Raw genomic sequence first — 24,880 nt, 5'->3', positions numbered from 1 at the left:
GGAACCTCTCCATGAACTACTTAAGAGATTTTGCAAAGCTGGGGCTTTCTGTTCTTTAAAACAGATACTACCAAGCAGAAGTTTTCCTAATAGGGATATAATAAATAACAATTTACTGAATGAGTTCAGAAAATCACCAGGTTGCTTTTGGCAGATTGAATAAAACACACCCTGTAAATTTCTAATGAACAGAGAGCAAAACACTCCAAGTCCATCAACAGTGGCTAGGAACTTAGAATTTGAGAGAGATTTTACCATTCATAGCACAACTGCCCTCAGTACATAATTAATGGAAGAACAAAATAAAAAAATCTGTAAAAATCATCTACATAAATAAGACATCCTTTGCAATACTTTTAAAATAAATATTTAAAAGATTAAAACTGTTTTTCATTGGTTATAATAGCACAAGTTAAAAAATTGACAAAAATAACCAGATCAAAATACTCATTCTAGTCCTTCATGTAATTAAGTACGCATTTCAATAAGCTTGTATGATAGAGTAAGATGAAAGGCAGCCTTTGTCTTGGGACTTTTACATCCTCTGACAATAGTTAAAGTGAGCTCATAAGATGTGATGATCTGCTGAAATACCTCATGCAAACTTGTAGTCAGCCCTACATCAGTGTATTCATTCTTCTGATCTGTCCTCTCTCCCTTTCCTTAGAAGCCCCTTGAGAAGAAGGGCTGGATTAAGAACCGGTACCAAGATTGGTTGATTTACAGTCTATTTGAATGCATGATGCTGCACATGTTCTCGTGAATCAGGCTTCTATTTCAATATCGGAAAATAGAAAATGGCTCTTGAGTTTCTGAGCTGCCAAAAATGGCATTATTTTGAATTGCTGATTTCCAGAGTGTTCTTAGAATTGGAGGCAAAAAAATTTTTTTTCCTCTCACATTTGCACATTTGCCTCAGCCTTATTGGTGGTGCTGTGTTAGGGTGCTAAAGTAGTTTAACTAAACTGGAAACTATCATAGCCAACACAAACTAGAGATACCAACAGTGCTTTTTCCAGAGCAACCACCTAAAATGGGAAGGATGTCAGTAATACAGAGTAAGCTTCCACATAAGACCTCCATTGAGGGTCCCATCCACCCCTGCTTGAAGGCACGGGAACACTCTTGGGGATGGTCCTGTGCGAGGCCAGGAGCTGGACTTGATGATCCTTGTGGGTCCCTTCCAACTCAGCACATTCTGTGATCTCATTGAGTGTTATGGCGTTTGCATCCACATATTAGCTTTCAGTAAAAGTGTTCAATTCAACAATATTTTCTGATGGAAAATCATTAATGTGCTCTTTACCATTCCTGGTGTTACATTAATCATATTGAATTCCTTTAGACTCACAGCTTTTACCGGAATACCACTGTAATTTAACATTAATAACAGACCCTTACTAGGAAGTGTTACCAATTTCTTGCCTAGGTGATGTTATAATTAGTAATATCTTGCTGTGACAATTGCTGCTGTAAAAGCAGTGCCATTTATAGGTGGTGTTACATATGCAGCATGTGCTGTGTGCACATCCAAGCATTCCAATATATGCTGAGTGACTAGAGAGGCAACAGTGGAACATGCAGAAGAACATTTTAAAACACTTTAGATGTAATGCAGAATAACTTTTCGCACATACAAGGCTGTAAAGGAAATAATAAGAGAGTTGAAAGAAGGTTTTAAGCTACGCTCGATTAAATCTGCGCTACAAGTTTCCGATACTCCCTGTATCATACTTAGGTCTCCTGGGTGCTTTTAAGTATTGTCAGCCAACAAACTATAATTTCATGCTTGGGTGGACTAATACAAGCCTAGGCTTCTGCTTCTTTGTACAGTCAGCTTACAGTATGCTGGAATAATAAAGTGAGAACGGGAGGGAAAAATAAAGTAGAATAAACTATTGTCATAAAGAATGATAATACTTATCAGTAAAATCAGATACTACGATGGTTTCACCTATAATTTGTTCAGGCAATAAACTGTGAGTCCATTTACTTCACTAGGCTTTAGATCAACTCCTTCAAGTTCTGTATTTTGATTTGACAGATACTGTAACAGGCAGCTATGCAGGTAGAAGTAAGCTGCAGAACTGGAGAGTGGGTTATTTATTTGTTTGTTTGCTTTTTTTTTTTTTTTTGTGTAGAGAATGTAGAGAAAGGGGCTTCTTTAATGCTAGCCACTAAAACATAGACATATTAGTCATAGCCAGTCAAAATTTTTCCTACATGTTATCTCTGTATCTAAAGTGCAAATTTGCTGAAATAAAAGTCACTTTCAGTAGTGTTTAGACAGAAACTTTACCTGTATCCTGCCCCCTTCCCCTTTGCTCTTCTAGTTGTGGTAAAACCATGTGGAGCACACCATAACAGCCTCTGCCCAGAGCCCTGCCAAAGCCATATTTCTTAGAGCCTCAGAGGCTCCAGTTCCACTTCTCTACATTTTTGTTCAACTTTCTCACCTCCTTTGTGGGCTGCCACACTCCTGTGCAGTTTATAAGCCTCATAAACATTTTGGAAATATATCAAATTATATATTTTCCTTTTAAAACAAGCTTTGGAGTGGTTTTTTACTGGAAAGACTAAAATGTGTTTTCCTACCTTAAATTTTAGAATCCCATATGGGATGATGTTTGTAGTTTCTATCTATTGCAGATTTTATTCATTTTAATATATTTCCTGAAAGAAAGTGATATAGTTGCATAAAGACCCACGCATTTATACTGGGACAACCAGAGTCTGTGAAAAGTCTCTGTATGCAGTCCATGTTACCAGAAGAATTGAGAGAATCCCTTGAACAGCATACACAAAAGGTATAATATGTCAAATGAGCCAGGAAGTTAAACAAAAAAGCTGGTATTTCTGCACCGAATTGTCCACCATAAGCTCTAGGCCAGGTTCTGCCTTAGATGCTGTGCAAAATGCTTATAAAAATCAACGACCATTTGATGCAAAGAATAGAAACCCAAGCCCAGCATGTCTCCCATGGATGACAACAAGGATCCGATAACAGCTCACAGAAAAGCACTTCCCTACTTCTCACACTGCAACAATAATGACATGCTCTCCTTCTCCATTTGTCACATGCCTCCATTGTTTAACCATTATTTTGAACATAGATATTTTTTTTTTTAAATCCCATGAAGTTTCTCCCATGTGACTTTTTATTTCTTCCTTTAAAGGCAAAAGCACTGCATACTACTGTGAAGGCTTTAAAGAAATAAAGAAATTTGATATAATGGCTTTGTTACCAGTGAAGTAAAACCTTTGCGAAAAAAGTCCTATTCCAGAAAGACTTAGCTTTTGTATCATTTTATGTATCTATAAGAGCTAAAATTAGATTATAAAAAAGAATCCGATCTTTGTTTCTTTCCCCTGTCAGTTCCTTTTCTTCCTAACTTCATTTTTTCCCTTTATTTTTTTTTTAAACCTGTAAACAGTCCTTTCTGCAATGTACTGAATTTTAGTGTCAGAGTGAAAGATCTAAACAGTAAAAATTTTATTTCCTTTTGATTATGTTTTGTGGAAACAAAATTCCTGAAGCTTCCTTCTTTCAGGATCATGGTGGGGAAAGAGTGGGTTTAAAATTTATATTTTGTAACAAATATATCAAGAAATGATCATGAATAATCATTATGTACATCTCCATGCAATCTAAGGGTGAAAAGGATAACATATCAAGTATTGTAAAAGAACCAGAGATTTTTCATTTAACAATTTAACTTTTCATTTATACTTCCATTTAAGTCAAGTTTGGTAATTTTCTGTTGTAAAAAAACCACCTGGATATGAATGAGATTTTCATAGTATTTACCTGAGAGAAATTTTGCAAATGACAATGATTTTACTTGCATATTCAGTGTGGAATTATTTGAGAATTATTTATCCAGGTTTCTTTCTGTGAATGAAGGATAAACTGAGGTCACTTATTATTCTGATTTGTGATTAGCCATGTTTATTTATTAGGTTAATTTGCAGAGTTTCAACAATCCCGTGTCCTTGGAAAGGGTCATGAAATGGCACCAAATCAGCTATACTGATTATCTGTGCTGTGAAAAGTACAATGAGTTTTTCTAGATCGTGTACTTGAAAATGTGTTGTTGAAATGAGCTTTGAACCAAGTTCAGGCAATTGTTGCCAATGATAAAATACCTTCAGGGGACCTGCCCTGTACTGCTCGAGTTTGCAGTATTTGAGAAAGCCTTATGATACAGTCAGTTGCTTTTGTCATCTTCGTGTTATGATATCCACTATAATTCATTTATTGAGATTTGTGCTTTCCTCTCAGCTTTTAATATGATCTGCTTTTAACACCTGCAAAACTGATTCTTGGGCATTATTGGCATATCTGTGCTATGATGACTACCTGTCCTGCCAGCCAATTCTGCATTAATGCTTGTGTGGGACTTGAATTGTTGTGTTATCTAATGCTTCTTTGATTTATGGTTAGACTGAAGTCTCTCTGAGATAAGATTCTTTTCTCTGTTTAAAAATTGCCTAGCAAAATCAGCTTCTGGTCCAAAACCAGGACACTGTGTGCTATCTTGCTGTTTTCACTGACGTGATAAAATAATAACAAATCAGAATATTGGTAGTTAAGAAACTTTTAATTCTCCAGCAGGTAAATGAAAATAGTGTGCACATACATGCTTAAACTCTCTTTCTTGTCTTACCCTTCTAAAGATGTCTGTCTCTGATATGAGAGTGACAAGTCAGCCCAGAAGGAAAATTCAGCTGAAGACCACAAAATGCTGAGGTTTTTCTTTGATTGTCAGTACACCCTAGAATGCACTTTTGCTTTTAGTGGCTTTTCCATTTTCTCACAGACATGGAATAGTACTTATCTTGCTCCATAGGCAGCCATTATGTCTGTTTTATCCACGTACAAAGCACAGGAGAAATAAAATGATAGGTGCCCTGATAAGGCAGATAAACTTTTGAAGTCTACAAATAACGCAATTCCTTTTGGCTGATTGATTTCAGGTAAGTGCAAAGGACATAAACAGCCTCTCTAAAAAAAAAACAACCCTGAAAGGTACGCATCTGAATGATGGATAACTGCAGTTCAAGTAGAAACACTTTCAGAAGTTGTTTTATGGAGAATTGTCTCACTCCGTCCGAGACACTGCTTCTATTCAGTGTAACTGAACGTTAGTTCCTGGGATTGAAATGAAATCTGTAGAGAAGGAGAAAGGTCTCCTCCTCCTACTCTACTGGTGGCAGTGTGTGTGTGAGCCACTCAGAAAGCAAAGCCCTGAGCAAGTTGGACAGCTACATTGCTATTTGGTAGGTTGGAGCAGTATCAGGAATGCAGTAGGCCTGTCACTGCAATACTTACAGCACCCATACCAGCCAGCAAACAACAACCCTCATGCCTCTCTGGCCCCTCACATATGCTGGAGATAGGCAGTGTTAGTGCTCTGGTCATGCTGTTTAATCTTGGAAGGCTACACCACATGCAATGTCATCCTCACCTCAGTCTAGAAAAAGAAAGATCAGACTCGGCTACAAGTGGGTCCAAGACCTGTGTCTTGCAATTTAGTGCTTACAGAGTATTCAAAGAGACTTACCATGCATTTGAGGTCTTTGTCTCTCTTCCTCCCCTTCTTGCTTTCTTCCATTGTATTCTTGTACATGTTTTCCTGTTATGCAGTAACTATTTTTTTTCTCAGTGCAAGTTTCAGCATGTACTATTAAAGTACATATCCTGCAACACAGTGTAGGCTTCTCCTTATGAAGATGGTGAACATTTATGGATAGAAACATCTTAGTGCATACATTATGCTCTGCTTTTCTCATCTTCATTTTCAATTATTTTTTCGCTTTTGTGTTTTAGTGCAGCAGTCCCATATCCTTCCTTCTCCTCTCACTACACAGCATGAGAAGCTGGGAGAACAGTTTAGTTGTCTTCCTGATTGATGCTACAGAACAGTCAGCAAGAGCAAGAATTAGATGAATTATGAGAGAGAAAGAAGCCTCAGTAGACAAAGAGCCTTGTATAAGATCATATTAAGCTGGAAATGATTGCAGGCGTTTAGTCTAGAGTAGCTGGTGAAATAGGCGAAGGCAGTTTGGAAGACATTCTTATTACATGAATTTTCCTTAATTTTTAGCAGTAGATTGTAACTTGGAACACAGGCTTCTGTAGGGGGGGAATTCTAACTCCCATCAGATATACATTGTAGGACTAGGCAGGCAAAACCAAATGATATTCGTTAGATTAAGCAAGTAGAGAGGTTTGGGACTGAGCAGAGTTAACAGCAACTACCAGCTACTACCTGGAAGTAAAGTTATAATTTTGTTTTGTGATGCTCTGGAATGGGACACCTTTGCTCATCATTTGTCTGAGCTCTGCTCATATGTACACAGGTTCTTGCCTTGCAGGATGAAATTTCCACCTACTTATTCATTCGTTAACTAAAATTTTCTACATCTGCCTTGAGAAAACAACAGTATGAAGACATGTATAGAGTGCTGAATTATAAATCTGTGGGGTCTTTTTTCCTGATAAATTCTTGAAATACCTTTGTTTATTCTCTTGTTTTCCTTCTAGCCTTAAGTAGGATGTTATGGCTTCAAATGATGTAATGCATCGTAAGTTGTAAAAACAAAGAAGCTGAAATGGATTCACTGGAATTTGCCCACTGTCAGATACAAGTATTTTATTTTGCATTTTCCTTGTTTAAATTACTGAGATGAAAATCCAAGAGGATAACTCTAAGTAATTAAATGATCTGTTCTTCATTTTTATTATTCCAATATTAACATTTCTTAGCTTAAATTTTAGAGAACAATATGTTTTTCCTAGGTGTCAATACCGGTTTCAAAGACACTTAGAGAAAACAACCCTCACTGAACCCATTTGGCTCTGAATCAGGCTCCTGCTGTTTCTTTCAGAATAAAAATAAAATTTGACTCAGAGAGAATTGCAGGTTTATTTTGTGTAGTTCTACCCTAGCATGGCATGTTGCCGTTGCCCAAGATCACTGAACTAATTGGAAATCATTCATAAGAACAGCAAGGAACAGCACAACTTTTTGATTTCCTTAGTGGTATTTCCTCCCTCTTGCTTTCCTTTGGTGAAATAAGTAGGCACAAGAGATGTTATTGCCAGAAGAGTGGGTAGATTTGTGTTAATGCCTAAGAGCAAATGTCAAACTATAGAAATGTCAGTCTTGTATGCTTTCGATGTATATAACCACATAGATTATTAGTTTAATGTATCTTTTCTTTGAAAACTTCATCATAATGCTCTCTTCAATCTTGTATTGAGCATAAATACGGTGCTACATGACAACTTCTCTAAATTTAGCAACTCAGCTTTGTAACATCAGGCAGGGAAAGGCAGAAGAAAGTTTGGGTGGATAATTTCTCTCTCTCTGAAAAGAATGTCTTTCAGAAATAGTCATACCAAAGAAATGCTTAGAGCTGTGAGTCACAGCATTAGTGGGTTGAACCATCATTCCATGGAGGAATATGGGCATACATTTTCAGGATTAGTAAAATGTAGAAGTATTATTTTTAATAAAAATATATTTTGGGATAATGGCACAACTATAATCTCTGAATATCTGAATTCTAAAGAAAGATTATGACTTAAGTGGAAGAGAGATTGACATGAATAAATTTGTTCTTTTTAAGAATATTGTTTTTTAAAATCACTTAAAATATTTACTTGAAATGCAAAAGACAGAGAAACCAGAGTTTCTAGAATAAAGCATCAGACACTTATATTCAAGATCTCTACCATACAGATAATCTCTGAGAAGTAGTGCTTCTGGTGCCTTCTACAGGCTTCATTGTACATGTACTGTTGTCTGTCTTTTTCATATTTATTTCTCTTTCCCTCTTCTGCCTCTGTCCCTTGTTTTCTAGCTCTACCCGTGTTGTCTTTCATGTCTTTTTTTTTAACTCATGCTTCTGTCCTGTTCCTCCTGTTCCTGCTTTCCACATTTTTTCATTCTCTGATTTCTCTCTTTTTTTTCTCTTCAGAGGAAAAAAAATTTTTCTCTTCTGTTCTTTCTGACTTAAATTTCCAAGGATATATCACAACCACAGGCTATTCCTTATGAAAAAGGGGTGGTTAAAGCCAGTTACGGTGGTACTCAGCATTAACATTTAAAAGTATTTTCCCCCTTCCTACAACATTCACCTACTATTTCTATGTATTCTCAAAGAATTATCCTGGGGAAACATTTTAATGCTAAGTGCTTTTTGGCCTTTAAAACTGCTTGGGTAGATGAATTAGAGCAATATATTCATTTTTAACCAAAAAGATGTTTTTTCCATAAAAAGTCTCTTTGAAGGATAACTTCACTTGAACTCTCTAAGGAAGCTGTATTCCCAAAGAGTTACATTTTATCAGCTGAAATATGTCATCCTGATTTGCTGCAGCTGGTATCAGAAAAATATATATGCAGCCTGAACATTAATCTCTGCTCAGTAGTGCAGGGTGAGGGACCAATAGATGTGCTATTGGATAATGGAGACAGTACTGGTAGGGCTTTGCCTGTTCAGCTCCTGAGCCAGGATGTGTGGAAATTAGCAGGCAGGGTTCTCTTATATTTCCTGTATATCTCTATTAAAGGCTTAGGGCATGATTGTTACTGGGGGATCTCACTGACAGGTATGCAAAGCTTTGGTAGTTTAAAATGACAGTAGTAGCTGTTGCTGTTTTTGCACAGGCATTAGTGGCAGACTAATGCCTTGGCTTAGGGAGGATGTTCTTTTATCACTTAAAATATTTCCATGAAAAGCAAAATACATGGAAACCAGACTTTCTGGAATGAAGCATCAGACACCCATATTCAAGACCTCTACCATACCCACCTCAGTAGGAATGTGAGTAAAAGCACAAAGGCTCAGGAATCCAGGGAATAGGAAGTATGAGTTTCAGGGAAGTCCTATGAACCTTTCACAGTGGGTGCCTCTTTCTCTGTAAGAGGTGTGGATAAACCAATGTTGTCTTATTTTTTCTGGGGTACTCACTGCTTTGTGAGCATGCAGGCAGTCAGCAGCCGTTTGGAGGCTTCTGTCTCTAACCTGGTTCCCCAAACAGAGTATCTACACCCTATCTAAATAATAATTGGATTAGCTTTAACCAGGAATTTAAAAAGGTTAATTTATTTAAATCTATTGTAGGTCAGAGCTTCTTAACTTGTTCTCACTCCTATAGCCTAAGTCAGGAATGTACAACCACCACATTGCCTGGCTTTTCTAGACCTTCTGTTGTTTGGACTCTCACAATTTCTTCTCCTTACTAAACCCGTTAAAATAGATTATGCTTTTGTTTTTCAAAGTATAATAATTTTTGATTCTTAAATATTTTGAAGGTGACATTTGTAATGCAACTATAATGCATGGCTTATAACAGCAAAGGATACTTATGGTCAAAGCCATACCATATTCTGAACAGCCATGCACTCTCAGCTTTGGTTGTATTTTTATCCAAGTTAGATGCACTCTGCAAAACAAACAAATGAATGAAGTGAAAAGCATTTTTATAAAATAAATAAAACATAGAGTTCCCATATTAAAAATGCATGTCAAACCAAATTACAATTAACTGCACTTTTTTTTTTAAATTTAAAAAGCTTTGTTGGTGCACAGATGTCATCTCCGTGAATCAGTTCAGGAGCAAATTGGTTCATATAGCACATTTTTCATTGTTGCACTCATTTACATTTATTAATGGTTCCAATTTTATTAAGCAGCTGAGAAGCACTATATTTCTGAGATCAATAAAATGATATTTAGATTTAATTGCCATTGTGGGATTACTTCAGTTTACTCCTACAAGATCAGATGCTTTTCATGTATGTCTAACAAAACATCATTCCCAAAGGGATTGAGATATTCTAATAATTATGAAACTCCTTTCTATATTTCTTTCCAAAGGGAGAGGAACATTACTTGAATCAAGAAGACTCAGAATGCCACTTTCTGTTCCGCATGCTCATTTTGGGGTGTGCTGCACAGGTAGAGAGGTGGACTTTCCTTTACTCAGGGTCATAACTGGGAATAGTACATTAGGAACAGTTAGCTGTACAAAGACAGCCAGTTTGGTCTTACTCTGGGCATCACATCAGTGCTAAGAAATATTAGTAGCAGGATGGAATTAGGAAGGGGAGGACCAGTTTTCTAAGGATATTCAATTATTGTCTTGTTTGTGTTTTGTGGCAAGGACGGTTATTTTTAATGGAAATATTTTTCCTTATGCAATTTTAAACAGATTTATCTGTTAATTTTCATGTTTTAATCTAATAATATATTAAGACATGATTTCTTATTAAACACTAGCATATACATAAATTCTAGCAACTCTCCGTAGTAATTGGGGAAGCTGGAGGGGGAAAGAAGATGGTACTCATCCCTAACCTAGCAGCAGAACACTATTCTGAGCTCTTAATATCTAATAATGCATTTTGGAAAGATAAAGATTGGGAAAAGGGTTGAAACATTTAAGCAGGAAGTGTGATGACAGGAAAGGTCTATGTTAGGTCAGAACCACAGGAACACTGAATAAAAGAGTGAAGAACCAGGGTGCACAGGGGTAGAGATGAGAAAGAGAAGGTCAGGCATGGAAATAAACATATCATGGAGTGGGCTTCTTGTGTGCAGTGCAGAGGAGGGCTTCTTAAAAGCACAGAGAGCTCTGAAAATGGTCTGTGTGTCCTTGGTTTGACTACTAATGCTTTCAGAAGCCACAGTGTTGTTGGTTAATTCCTCTTTCCAAACTCGTATATCCAGCTTCCTCCTATGGGAACAAGTTTCCTTATACAGGATCATGAATTGTTCCTGTTTGAAAGCAGTGGACAAAGAAGTCTACACAAGGGTAAAATTCCCCAAGGGTTTTCTGGGCCTGACCTGGACCTCCTTTTATTTCTAGTTTGACATGTGTTGCACCTTCCTCCTTTTGTCTGTGAAACCTGTGTTGTGTTACCAGCTTTTGCAGGAATGGGAACTGGGTGGTTACCTGTAGTGCAGCTCCTGCATAAACAGTGCAGTCAAGGGATGGTGGGAGATATTGGTGTGAATGCTCTTGGGCTGTTGGAGATTCTGTGATCTTAAAAAGTAACTTTTCATTTTCCCTACGGTTCAGAGATGTAAATGTAGGGGGGGACAGTTCTCCACCTCTTCCACAGAATGGTTTTCTCTCTGGAAAGTGAGGATGACAATGTTCCTTATTTCTTCCATATGGGAATTGCTCATATGGAGATTATTCTCATTAGTAACTTGCAATAAATTTACCAACCAGCTGGCAGATGGAACTGATGAGAAAAATATAACTAAATTCCTTGTTATACTTATAAAAATACAGGGATGGTTAAATCAACTGTGAATATTAATTTGACAGAGATGATACTGATAGGTGCTTTTCAGACTGTTTAGTTTTCTCCTGAGATCAATAGTACATCTACAACATTTTTTCCAAAGTGCTTGTAGAAAATATATTCTTACACTGTCTCAGTTGAGATTAATGCAGCACAGTTTGGGATACATAAGCCACCTGAATAAAATATGCTATTGGCTGTCCTTGTTTATGGAAAGTTAGTTAAAAAGCCCACTGCCATAAAAGCTTTTTGCCTTTTTTCAGGCTTGGTGACTGTGTATCCTGCATTGTGCTTTTCAGTTACCTTTTGGTGTTTGAAGGTATGTGATATGCAGCAAACTGCTTTTGCTTGTTTTTTTTCTATATTATTTTCTCTACAGTAATATGTATTATTTGTAGTATGTATTATGTAATTTCTTTCGAAACTAAGTTATGGGAGTCCATCAGTAAGTAAGTGGATATGAATATGGGGCTATTATTTTTTCTGTATATGCTTATGCTGGGATAATGATTTAATGATAAACAAATTTAAGGAAAGGCAGGGGAGAACTGACACAAAGAAACTGAGATATGCTTTTGCTGGATGAGATCATGGTTAATTATACATTAAAAGGCTCTATGCCTTTGCTAGGGAAGGAGCCCTGGGCTCCAGGTCTTACAATTTGAACTGGAATCTGCTGCCAGCTGGCTGCCAAAATTATTGGTTGAGGGAGCCCAGAACAGAGCATAACCAGAAGTCCAGAAAACCACTGTGTATGTGGAATTCTTGAATAAATCAATCAAATCTCTTCAAAGAAACTGACTTTGTGGGAGGCAAGGGAAGGAAAGAAGGAATGTAAAGATGAAGAGGTAGGGAAGGAAAAGTGTTATGCAGTCATATAGCTGGTATTGCATCTGACATAGTACCCATGAGGTAGAAGGTGTTTAAAGCTTATTCTGCCCCTAAAAAAGTCTTGGTCTTGTTAGAGATATAGATCGAGATCTATACAGTAAGGTACCCTGAGTCCTGGTAGTTACAGTGGTCCCAGAGGAGCTAAATTCAAATCTCAGATATTATGGCTTTCCCATTCTGGATGATCAGGGAGGAGCCTAGAGGCTTATTTTCCATTAACTTTTGCTCTCTTTTAAACATCTTATTCTTGAACATATTTAGTTCTTATTTCTGGTGCAGTCTCCCATGAAGGTTCAATTAACAACAGAGGGAGTTGGCACATGGTTTGAACTTCCTCTGGGTAAGAGCTTTAACTGGCAGTGGGAGTTACTGGCACTTGACACGTTATTTGTCCAGGGATATATGCAGGAAAATCAATTGCTTTCACTGTGAAGACACAGTAACACAGAAACAAAATGAAAAGTAATGAAAGTTAAACTAAATAAAAACATCATGTTAGAAATGAAGGGAAAGAAAAAAAAAAAGGGAAGAAGAGAAATGAGACATGAGATGAAAAAGAAAATTAAAAGAAACAACCTGATTTAAATTGAATAACTATGGTAGGTACTGAGTTAAACCAGAGAGTGCCACATGGCATGCAGCAAAGGTCTGAATTACTAAAAGATTGATATATAAAATACTGAAAAATATAGACAAATGAAAATAGAGTACCGTGCGGTGGGGTGGGAGAATTAATCAGAGCAGCAAAACTATTTTCCAAGGTATAATTTACTACTATAAGGAATGCTGAATTGGATATGATAGGGCATGAAAGGTGTTATATTTTTTTACACCTTCTGTGTTGTATTGCTGAGTTTTGTCAGCAGAGATAGGTGTTAATTCACAGGGCAGAGCTGGGACACTGAAAGTGTTATTGTTATGAATAAACATTACTATTTTCATTTTTAATAGAAGATTGAGAAAATCAGATGCCTGTCGGCTTCTGAAGAAATCAGGTTTTTGCAAAACACACACTCAGGCAATTTTATGCTTTATTCTGCATTCCCTGGTCTTTGATAATTCATGAGTGCTACAGAGTAGAAAATTTCTGAAATTATGTATCTCTAAACTCTGTTCAAGGATAGACTATGGTTTTGTGTCCTGCCCTTTTTCAGAATTTGGACAGAGGTATTGTAGGAATTCCTACCAAGATGCTTAGGAAAGTGAAATTAGTCACAAGTCTCCTTAGACGGAAAAAATCAGTATCTTGGCATGGTGCAATGAAGTGTTATTCCAGCCTTTTTAATAGTGACTGGGTTGTAAAACTGAGGATGTGGTCAGTATGAATAATATTGGTTTTTCTTCTTTTCAAAGAAACATTAGGACACTTAGGTATTGGAATTCCATTCCATTTCAGTGAAAGCTGAGACCCACCCTATGTGCCTTCAGATATGTGCAAATGTGTAAACTTAGGAATACTCAGTATGTAAGATATATTAAAATTCTGCCTAATGATATCTCTGATGTATTTTCAAGTGAATAAAGTATCTTATTCTTGTCTTCCCAAACTTATTTTCTACATTTGTATAATGATTGAATTCCAGTTCCAGTTGCATAGTCTGAAAGTGGGATGGTATTCCTAGAAACAGGAACGTGGCATTAGTCACTTGTTTGCTTTTTGCTTTAGCAACTTGTCAGCTCTAGTGTGGCTTCTCCCCAGTGGTTCTGCTGTTTCCCTTGCCATGCTGAAGCACACGTTGTGTCCTGTACATTGAGTCTCTATAGATCTCTTCTGCTGCTGCAGGCAGCCCTGCATTTGGAACAATGCCTTACATGTGTGACAAAAAAGGGAAGGAGACAGATGAACAGCTGCAGCTTGTTCAAGAGCTCCCTTCAAAGGTTTCAACTTCACAATGTACTTAGGCTTCCATGTGAAAACTAACTGAAAAATATTTTCAGAAACCTGACCTATTAGAATTGAACATTACACATTCTCCTTTTTAATTCCAGAGGATTAAACATGATTTGTCAACAGCTGAACACTTTAAAAAAATTAATTTAGCATGTATGTCTAAAATCCTGACATACCTGGCTTGCAGCTTCAGCTTTAAGATCTTCATCTGGATCTACACCAACTCTGTAAAAAAAACACAGAACACCAATCCTGAAGACGTATGGTAATGATCTGATCTATTTTAGAGAGCTTTGAGGGTAGAAATATTTCTCTTGGGTCACTCATTTCCTACTAGGTGAGAAGTGAGGAGAAGAGCTGGCAAAACATTGAGCACACTTTTTTAATCAAGGAAGTTCTTGCCACTCCTGACACCTGAGATTAGATCTTTACCTTGGCTATGATCCATACCTGGGGAGAGAGACAATCAAGCTGTTAACCTGTGCTAGGAAATCCTTAGTTGCTGGCAGAAGAGCAGTGATGAGGAACTGGAGTTAGAGAGGAATGTGGAGGATAGGATTACAGGACTCAGGTGTTTCCTGACTGTGCTGCAGTATGGATTGCTTGGATAGCATTTGGAGAGGGCTCTACTTGGCATACCAGGTACAGGGAAGCAAACCAGAGGGAAGGGGAGATTGCAGTGGGTGATGTGCAAGATGATGATAACCTGGGTGGCTTTTTACTAATATGGATGGGAAAAAATAAAATTGGCTGTTAAAAGGGACGTGGTGGAAGAATTGACATATTTTGAGTATGGCTGATCCTCAGAGCTGAGGGGAAATGCAACTGAGAAATATCACAAGTTGTTCACACCAAGAAAGTACAGAGACCATCGAGAGAGGATGAACAGTGCACCTTTTTATCACCCAAATCTGAAGCCCACAGCTAAGGTGTGGGCCCCTTGTATTCCTCATGAGCTCCCACATAGTATCAGGTCCACCAAGCTAAAACAGAATTTACTGATGCAAAGAAAAATGTACTCTCTAACTAGATATTAATTGAAGGCCACTTTACTGGTTTTCTGACAGTCTTCCTTCTGGAGTATAGTTTTACTTCTGGTAATAACATATTGAAGTATACTTTAAAATAATATTTAATATTAGCAGTTACATACCTCAGCATTCTTTCCTGTAAATATTATACATAGATTCTTATTGAGTTGGAGACAATGACAGGTACTATATGCAAAGTAGATGCTTTTTATATGTAAATACTGAAGGGAAGGAAAAAAAACCCTGTTTCTTTCTATCATAGCTCTTGAGCTTCAACAAATCTTAGTCCTTCAGGCATAAATATTTCTATCTTTTTATTAAAAATAACCATCTCGGTGCTGACTCAACAAGGAGACTGAATGAATAGCTGGTTCTCTTTCTTGTCTTCTATTGTGTTCTTGGTCCCTAAATTGCAAGAAGAAGCTTCTGATGGCACTAACCCTATTCATTAGTTTGGAGTAAAGCAAGTCAGGTATTTCCATTTCATTAAAATGGGAACATTTACATGTGAAAAGAAAAAGAATAATTACAGAGAGGTTTAACAGTGGATTTCTTACTGCCATGTACAGAAGTGTCCAGGACCTTGTCTGTGCTTGGCACTGTAAAACTGAGCAGTGTGACAGCCCTGCCCTGCAGCACGTGCAGTGTGAGTGCAGCGGGATGTGAAGGCTGGAGCAATGGCACAGTGCAGGTGTGATGGTCCCAGACTCATCAAACGGGGCAGAATCAGAAAGGGAATCTCAGGCTCCCAAGCACAGTCACATGCCCTTTTTATGAGGCCGTGCTGATTTGCTGGATGTGTTCACCAGCAGGACATTTTAGTGATGGGTCTGCACAGCTGTGGAAATACAAAAATCCAAAGTGTTTACACATGACAGGTGCAGCTGAAAGGCAAGGCTACAGCACAGACTTCCCAAAACTCTCGTCTCCTTAATGAGCTTAACTTGATCTCAAGGAAGGTGAGTTCTGGGACAGAAGTAATTTAGTCTTCATGGAGTTCTGAACTTACTGGAGCTGAGAAACTGCCACTTCTGGCTGACTGTGTGTGCTGGAGGTGTGATGTGTTATTACAGAATGAGTGAAGACAACAGAGAACGTTTCACCCAGGACTAAAAGGACTGTAATAGTAAATGGAAAAGGGTAGGCAGTGGGGCCAATAGGAACCAGGGTTTCTGGCTGGGATATTGTTTCAGTAACACTGATATAACCACTAGCTAATCACACTGACAACAGGAATCAACTGGCATTGTAAATTCAGACTTTTTTTTCCAAGTTTTGCAGAAGTTGTGGTATACTCAAGCTTATATAATTATATGCTGCATGTGTAATTTATTTTGCAGACAACAGATTATTATAATATGGCACATATGAAGCTACTGACATGAAATCTTAATGGAAGTATTACATTTAAAGCCAGAAAAAAAAAATCTAAGGAAATCAAACTTCTGTCTTAGATTTTTCACATATGAGAAAGAAAAGAAGGCTTGTATGCCAGTGAATGTCACAAAGAGAGAGCTGACACTTTTCTTTTTTCTTATCTCTAATCTCCTTTAAAACACATGGTCAGATGCATTTTCTGTTTTTCTCATGGAATGCTATGTCACTACTGGGAATTAGTGTGGATAGCACAATCTTACCAACTGATTTAAAGTCCCTTGGGAAAAGAACCAAATAATTCTCTGCATTCTATGGGAGACTTTTTTGATGTGTTAAAATAGCAATACATTTTTGTAATAATTTCACCATTGGGAATTTTTTTAAGTATGGATGAAGCAGACTCAGTCCAGTCAGTTCTGAAATTAAGGCTAATTATTTCATATCCAAAAATAGGCTTGGGAGCCTAACATGAGGCACGTAGCATTGCAAATCGTGGTCTGCTATAATTAAATCTGATATACTTGACATGAAATAGGATGCTATTTTATAATTTTTAAATATTGAAAAAATAAAGCATAAAAAATTATATGAGATAGTCAAGGCAACTGAAATTCATCACAAATACGCACTTCAAGTTAACATCCTTGACTTCTTCAAAAGACCTGCTAGATCTAATGCTATTGCCAGTAGAATTTGCAAACTTAAAATTTGTATAAATTACTACAAAGACCTTTAAGAAATACCCTGTTGTTAATATTTGTACAAACATCTTTCCCCTTTTAACATTCTTGTGAGAAGATCTAATAGATGCTCAGGAAAATATTTTCTTAGTATTTTTTTCTCCTTTCTTTGTTATCAGCTTTTGTCTCCTTTCTCCTGTTATCTTGCTGTACTTCTTGCAGTCTTTCTTTTCCATCTTTCTGTCCCACTTTTCTTGGTTGCTCTCTGTTACTTGTTTGCGTCTTCTAAATATTGCACACTTTTTTTTAATTTCTACCTTTCTTTTTTTACATCTTTTTATTCTATACATTAAATATTAGGATGACTTCTTTCCCATAAAGACAATTTATTCTATACATTAAATATTAGGATGACTTCTTTCCCATAAAGACAATTTATTCTATACATTAAATATTAGGATGACTTCTTTCCCATAAAGACAAATGCAAAGACTTTTTAATCAGTTCTATACTGCAATGAAGTTTATATATTTAGGTAGGCTTTAGTAATGTCTTAGGTCCAAATGCCTTAGATAAGAAGGAAATCAAAATTCAAAAGCTTCTCTGTATTGTCTTTTTTTGCTTTGGGTCTTTCTTTTTTCTTTTTAATTTTTTTAATTTTTTTTTTTTTAAATTGTGGGGTAGGATGTGTAGTGTGGTGTTTGCTTTTTAGTTTTTGTTTGTTCTGTTTTTAAATGAGGCTTGAATCAAAACCTGAATTCAGAGAATGTTTCAAGTTGCTACACTCAAAATCTGGAAGGGAAGCTTGTGACTTCAGCCAGTCTGTAGCAATTAGGCCTAGGAATTGCTGGGAACTATGCATTAGTCTGCACAAGTACCCTTTCAGTGGACAGTATTTAAATCCCCGTGTGCTATCAAGTGCATCATCTTTTTAGCAAGAACCAGGACAGTTTGTTAATAAGAGGAGGAATTTGTCACTGAATACAAAGCAGTCAATAACATCTCTTCTTATGTGGTTTGAAATGAAAATGGATCGAAAGATAAATCCCAAATTGTCAGGGGAACCAGTAGTAAGAAATACAAACCCAATCCATATGAATATCAAGTAGTAAATCACTATTCAGGCATTGTAAACTTTTAATTCCCTCAGTTGAAATCAGCACAAAGTCAACACTATAGGATAAAATCTCTACTTTCTACAGTGAAATCACAGAAAAGCATATAGACCCACATCTTCATGAGGATCTAGGCATGCAGAGCCCAACTTTTGGTGTCTATACTTACAAGTGTGATTCTCAGCCCTCCCTCACTTAAGGTGCCAATAAATCTGTAAATAGAGATGTTTCTCTGAAATCTGAGTTCTAATTACTGAAATTCTCCTTCTGGGCCTGTATAGGCTTTCTGTATTTGCAGAACCAAAGCCTGGTTCTTGCAAGTTGAATCTTGCTTGCAGCTCTACCTAGTCTAGTTTGCACCTCCATGTGCGCATGGGTTAGTTGTGCTCCAGGTGAGGCAGCCGGGACTGCTTTTGTTTGAAAACCTGTTCTGAGAGCATATAATTGATCCCATCCCCTTTTTATTTAATGACTGATCAACTCAAGTGTCCTGCAAAGAACAGGGAAGCCTGGTTTCATCAGTCCCTTCAAACTGAGGTGATTCCACACCACACCTCTCAGAAGTGCCTAAAATACTGGCCTGTGTGATGCCGTAAGTGGTGGGACTATCCACTGTTCTGCTCTACCAAACACTGTTCAGCTGCAAGCACCAGTGAAGCCTTTAGAAACAATTGTTTATAAGTATATTGTTTAATGCAGCTAATGATTTAATGAACAAAGCATCCGGCTTGGGAAAGTTTACAAGAGAAATAGCTCCTAACGTGAGCAAGTCTTCCCTGATCTAAGAGTGTGATGGTAAATGTGTACCTGGTGGAATATATCACAGAGCTGTCTCATAATGGTCAGAATTAGCCATGTCTCCTCTATTTCCTTTTCTAGATCAGTGGGGAAACAAAGGGACTTCAAAAGGTGAAAAGTCTGGCATCTCTTTCTATTTCTGACCTCATACTGTGAAATGGGGACAGCAATACTCCCTTCACCCTATTGCTCATCTGTTTTGTGTATTTAGCTTGTAAGTACATATTCTTCATTATGTTTGTACAAGATCTAGTATAGCAGAGCTATGATCTTGTTTAGAGATCATAAGAGTGCTGCTGTAAAATAATTAATAACAATATTGGTTTCTTTACTTGTCAAAGGTTTTACTAGAGGAACTCACCTTATCAGTGCAATCCCCTCAGCCTTCCACTGGCTGTCTCATTGTAACTAAACCAGTCTTTAAGCCTCAGCTTACATCTCAAAAACTACACATCCCAGGAAGGGTTTTCTGAGTAAGTGATTTATAACCCAATTTTCAAAGATGGCCATTAAACAGCATTTGCAACAGGAGTCTTGAATATTTTTGCATGAATAAATCTGAAGCTTGTAGCTATCCATCATCAGCATATTGCATTCAGTACAGAATTATTAACTGTAAAGACTAGAAACATGAGCAAAATCCAAAAAGGATTGTTTCATGATCTCTAATAAATCATTGCAATTGAAATTAAAAAACCTTCAGGATAAATAATGATTTCTTAGGACATTATTCTTGTCAGTGTGGCAGTAAGTGTGATGTGTATCCCTAACAAACTGATACCTCAAATCTGCTTTTGCTTCTAGATTGCTATATTACTGCTACATACTGCTTTTACTGTGGACTGATACTGTCAAAAACATCTGCTTTGTTATAGCACAATATTTGGTTGACATAAACCCCATGGAGAACTTCATGAGTATAGATCTTCAAAGTTCAGCTTAAGCTGATTTTGTTAATAAATGAAAACACTTTAGTTTAAGTTTAAGGCAAGAGTAATCACTTGTATCTCACAGCAGAAAGAACAGATCAGTTTAATTTCATGCTGACGAGGATTAAAATAAATTATCAGGTAAATGATGCTTCCTAAATGGGTATGACAGCTGTTTGTCTTGTGGCTAATGCTTTCCATACACAAAATACTGAAGTGGAACAAAAAGTGTGAGTTTAAACCTGTAGAATTATGTGAGTAAGAGATAAATGTGACATAGTTTGACTTTTGAACTTGCAATTTCTTAAAACTGGTAAGATAATCTTTTTGGAAATTCAAAATATTAGTTCTGTGCTCAAGGTCTACGCACTGCTTTTGGTGGATGTGTGGAGAAGTGACAGTTAAATTAATATACCTGTAAAAGCAGTCCAAGTAAAGGAGGGCTGTGATGACTTGAGATAATGTATAAATGCAAGTAGAAGAAAAGGTTGAAGAAAGAACTGTAGTACTCTATCAGACACCCACAAGTTATAGTTTCTAGGTGTGACCTTAAGTATCAAAAAGATTGTAAAATTGTGGGTAATGCCACTGCATAAAATTTTACCAATCATTTCCCCACAGCTGTGCAGCCATGTGAAGAAAAGGTTAAAGTTTAAAAATAGATGATGGCTTGCATTTACATTTACATTGTGCACTTATGTGCATAGTAACTAGAACAATTAACTGGATCCATAGATAGCTGGGATCTGGTTCTCTATTCTGTTAATCCTATTTTATCCTGATATTGGGGTGCTAAAATAGTGTGGTCACTCTGAAGTAGCAAAGTACATCTGCATGGCACAGTGCAGTGCCAGATGTCTCACAGTCATGGTACTCCAGTGCAGGGACTCTGAGCAGCACAGATTTACATCCCTATAATGCTTCTGGCACATGCAGGAGACTATGAATGTCATTGTGCCATGTGAATATACCTGTAGTGAGGAATCAGGTCTCTTGTTTTAAAATATGAAACTAAGTTGACTAAAATGACCATAATTTAGCTTCTGTGGAAATTTTAGAAATCATCATTTGCAGTAACATCAGTGCATGTGAACAGAATTGGAAAAAAATCAGCATGAAGGTTGACAGCAACCAAAATAATGTGAATTTCTTTCAGGTTTAAGGAAAGGTTATTGTAGTAAATTCTATGACAGAATAAGAAGTATTACTGTTTATTAGGACACTCCGGCTTGTTATGCCAAAGATCACCAAACTTAGCTAAATGGGAAATGCAAGTTGTATGTTTATGTCAACAGACACTAATTGCATGAATTATACTGAATTCCATGTCAAATTGGACAAATAGCAGCTACTGACTCTGCCAAACCCACTCTGCCCCAATATCTTACTTCCTACTTCCAGCTAACTAAAGAGGCTGAACTCACAGCAGGTGGCTGCAGGTCAGTTCAGGAGTTTTTGTGCAGGCAGTGAGCTGCACGGGGTTCCCACTTTAAACCTGCATTCTGAAAAACACAGGGCAAGGCCAATTTACATTCCTGTGTCTATATGTACGTGTGCGCAGTCTTTAGGGATCCAAACTCACAGTTGCTTCCTGATACAAAGGGAATGTGTGAGAAATTTCATTCCTGTGCTTTCTCTAAAAATTTTTTCTTGGGTTTCACAGGAATTATCCAATCAAATATATTCAATATGTGGCCCATAGACAACTAGCGAAAACCACTGACCCTTGGCAGCAATGTTTAACATACTCTAGGTACATCAGTTGATCAATACTGTTTTGCTTCTCTTATTGTCTCTCCTCTGAGACTCTTCTTCACTTTACTTCCCCCGTCTTTTTTTTGTTTCCCCTTTATTTTTTGTTCTCCTATTTATATGTGCTTATAGTCACATGTTGTTCATGTACTTTTCATTGCACTGTGGTAGGTGATCCAGCTATCACCTTCTACTTTGGTGTTTATAGCTCTTTGCTGAGTAACAGTTCGCTTGCATGTTTTCTTTTTTTACTCCTGCCTCAGGGAGGAGAAAAATCTTTCATAAAATGGTATTTTTAGTAGTCCATATTTAAATTAATAAACTTTCTGTTCTAAAGTATATGGCAAACTCTACCCCTTTTCCCCCTTTTAATATCCTTATTTGGTAAACATGTATCTCAGATGCAATTGTTTTTTTAGGAACCTGGCAATGTACAGATCCCTCTGACAGTTCGGTAAAACTTTGTTCTGTTCCCCACTCCTCAGAAAGGACCAGTCTGTATGTCATGTACTTGTATGTGAGCCATTCCATTCTCCCTTCCCCAAAAGAACAGGTTTTTTTCATCCATTCTTTTTCTAAAATGCCCCCTCTGTGTTTTGAGCAGGCTCTGAGTGCAGTGTGTGAGGGGAGGTTTCCTCAAGGCTCTCAGTCAAGCAACATCACTGCTCTCACTGACTCCAGGGGGGTAAAGTTACAGTGGCACTGGGTGTTTCCAAAGAGCCTTTCCTTAATATTTTTGCCATCTCTCAGCATTTCTGAGTTACACAGGGATGTGATGGTCATTTTAACTTTCCACTTATGATTGTACTGGCATCACTCATCTAGTGTGGTTTTCATCAGCAGACTGACTGGAGACTGGCAGTTACTGCTATTGCTGTCATCTGCTATTTTCTCAGTGAAGGAAATAGATAGTTTTATGCAGCTCATTTATGTAAAAAGTGAGATCTATAGAACAAGGTAAGCACTTTACTGCCTGCTTTTCAAGCATTTAAATTCTGTATGTAATCTCCCTCTTGTTTTGAAGTGCAAGAAGAGCAGAAAGACCCGAGCAGGGTCATGCAGTTGCACAGCCATAGTTGATAGTCACTGCCCTTTGCAGTTGCACTCTACTTATTGAACAGGTAAATGATTGCTTGTAGGAATCAGATACAGATTAATGGGGAAGGCTGGGAAAGCTTGAAAGGATTGTAATCCTCTTGAATTTTTATTTTTAATCTCTGCTACAGAAAAAACCCAAACCCCAAACCCTCAGTAAATCTAAAATTCAAGGTAATTGCTACCAGAAGAATTCTAAAATGAAATTCTTACGCTAACAGTAGATTATATGATATTTAAATGTTAAAAAATTATTAAAAATTTGGTTTGTTTTAAATTGGAAAAAAAAATCCACTTCAAACTCATTTGAGATGCAGAGACCTCTAGAAAAAAATGTTGTTACAAGGGTCACATCACTCAGAAATGCTGTGTTGCAATTAGAGAAACTGAAAAAATAATAATGTGAAAAATGATGTGACTTGAATGATTCTATAAAACTGCAGGAGAAGCTCAGATATGAGGAATGTGCATGGTAGTAGCTGGGATATACAGTGCAATCATTTTTTTCTCAGTAAGGCTGCATTTGCTGTTTAGTTTTCACCTGAGCGTTATGTCTCAGATGAAAACCGGGACTCAGAATAAGAAGATCACTTGATATTGTATTATAGTGTTGACTTAGGAGAAAGGATGGGATTGGATGACCCTTTTGGTAGTAATGGTGGTGTTTGTTTTGAGTGCCAACCCAGTTAATCCCAACCAAGTTGAGCTTTTGAAATATTGAATCACAGCGCAGCGTGGTGATGTCCTCATGAAGTGACTGTTGCCTCTCATCCAAACTCTACCCTGTGTTTTGGGGGAACAGAAAAATAAAAAGGGATGTGTGTGTATGCTTTGATTTCCCTTATTTAAGTCAATGATCTTGTATTTTCAATAGCACCTACTGGGACCGATATCAGCCTACATGTCTTAGGGAGCTACTGATGATGGCAGGTGCTTTTCTTTGCTTTAACTTAAGATGTTGCAAATGGGGATGTATAGACATACAAAGACATCTCTATATTGTCTCTTCAATAAGAGACAGTACACAAAACACAATATTGATCAAACTCCATGTGCTTTAAGAATTTCATTATTGTTACCGTGCCTCTCCCCCGCTGCAAGGAAGTCTATAGATCAAATGCTCTGTACACAATATTGAAAATGTATAAATAAAAAACTGCCTGGAACATTATTAAAAATGCATTTCCAGTTAATGCAAAAAGACAGAAACACTGATGCATTATAAAAAGTATCATTTTCACACATAGCAAATATCCTAATTGCTACTTTTATGAACTCTGTGGAGATGAATACAGCTTTCAAAAAAAAAAAAGTCAGGAATTAGGCCATTTTGTTGGCATCTTACTTAGATTACTAATAAGCTTTGCCAACCAGGAAAAATTAGAACTGATTTTACTAAAGATCTGCATGAGGAAAAGCAACTGTGCTCAGATGTATTTTGACAATTTCCTACAGATGAGTCTAGTTAATTCCTGGCTCAGAAATAACAGTTCCCTCCAGTGAATTATGTCAATGATTTTTAGAGCAGTAAAATGTTTGCTCTCTGAATCACTTTAGGTGTCTGTTCCTTTTTTTCCTTGAACATAAACAGCACGGCTTTGGAAAGAAGCCCAGGCCATTGTAGATGCATTATATTATTGCTAATGTGATTAACCCAAAGTAAAACATTAAATCCTCCTGAGGCATTAGTCTAAATAATGAGATGACCAAGTCTAAGTTGCCTGGGCTCACAGCACAAGGAGAAACATATCATGCACTTCATCTCTTGCCTTGACATTTGAAATTTATCATATGAAGCTGATGCTGGGAGCAATTCTGTGCAGAGCCATCAGAAGGGAAGACTAACGCTGGTCAGGCTAAATGTATGGGATGACCAAAACACACTGAGTAAATGCTTCTGGCTTTGCTGCTGAGAACTGGTGGCATGAAAGCTGTCACTGATACGTCCATTTAGGCTGGTTTTTTCACAAGCAGCTTGTAAATCAGCTGCATTG

At 37.2% G+C, this 24,880-nt stretch overlaps 1 protein-coding gene across 1 annotated transcript in view; it reads right to left on the bottom strand.

Moving 5' to 3' along the window:
* SLC9A9 (solute carrier family 9 member A9) overlaps positions 1-24,880 on the bottom strand; it is a 186,126-nt gene that overhangs the window by 37,588 nt on the left and 123,658 nt on the right. The window contains exons 13-14 of the mRNA XM_027650649.1: positions 14,286-14,334; positions 9,378-9,457 (exon numbers count right to left, since the gene is read on the bottom strand). Coding sequence (XP_027506450.1) covers positions 9,378-9,457; positions 14,286-14,334 — 129 coding nt within the window. The remainder of the gene's footprint in view (positions 1-9,377; positions 9,458-14,285; positions 14,335-24,880) is intronic.

The sequence above is a fragment of the Corapipo altera genome, unplaced genomic scaffold (assembly GCF_003945725.1).
Source record: "Corapipo altera isolate COAL_440 unplaced genomic scaffold, ASM394572v1 54, whole genome shotgun sequence".
NCBI lineage: Eukaryota > Metazoa > Chordata > Aves > Passeriformes > Pipridae > Corapipo > Corapipo altera.
The sequence above is the reverse complement of the archived record's forward strand: the minus strand, read 5'-3'. Positions and strand labels throughout refer to the sequence as shown.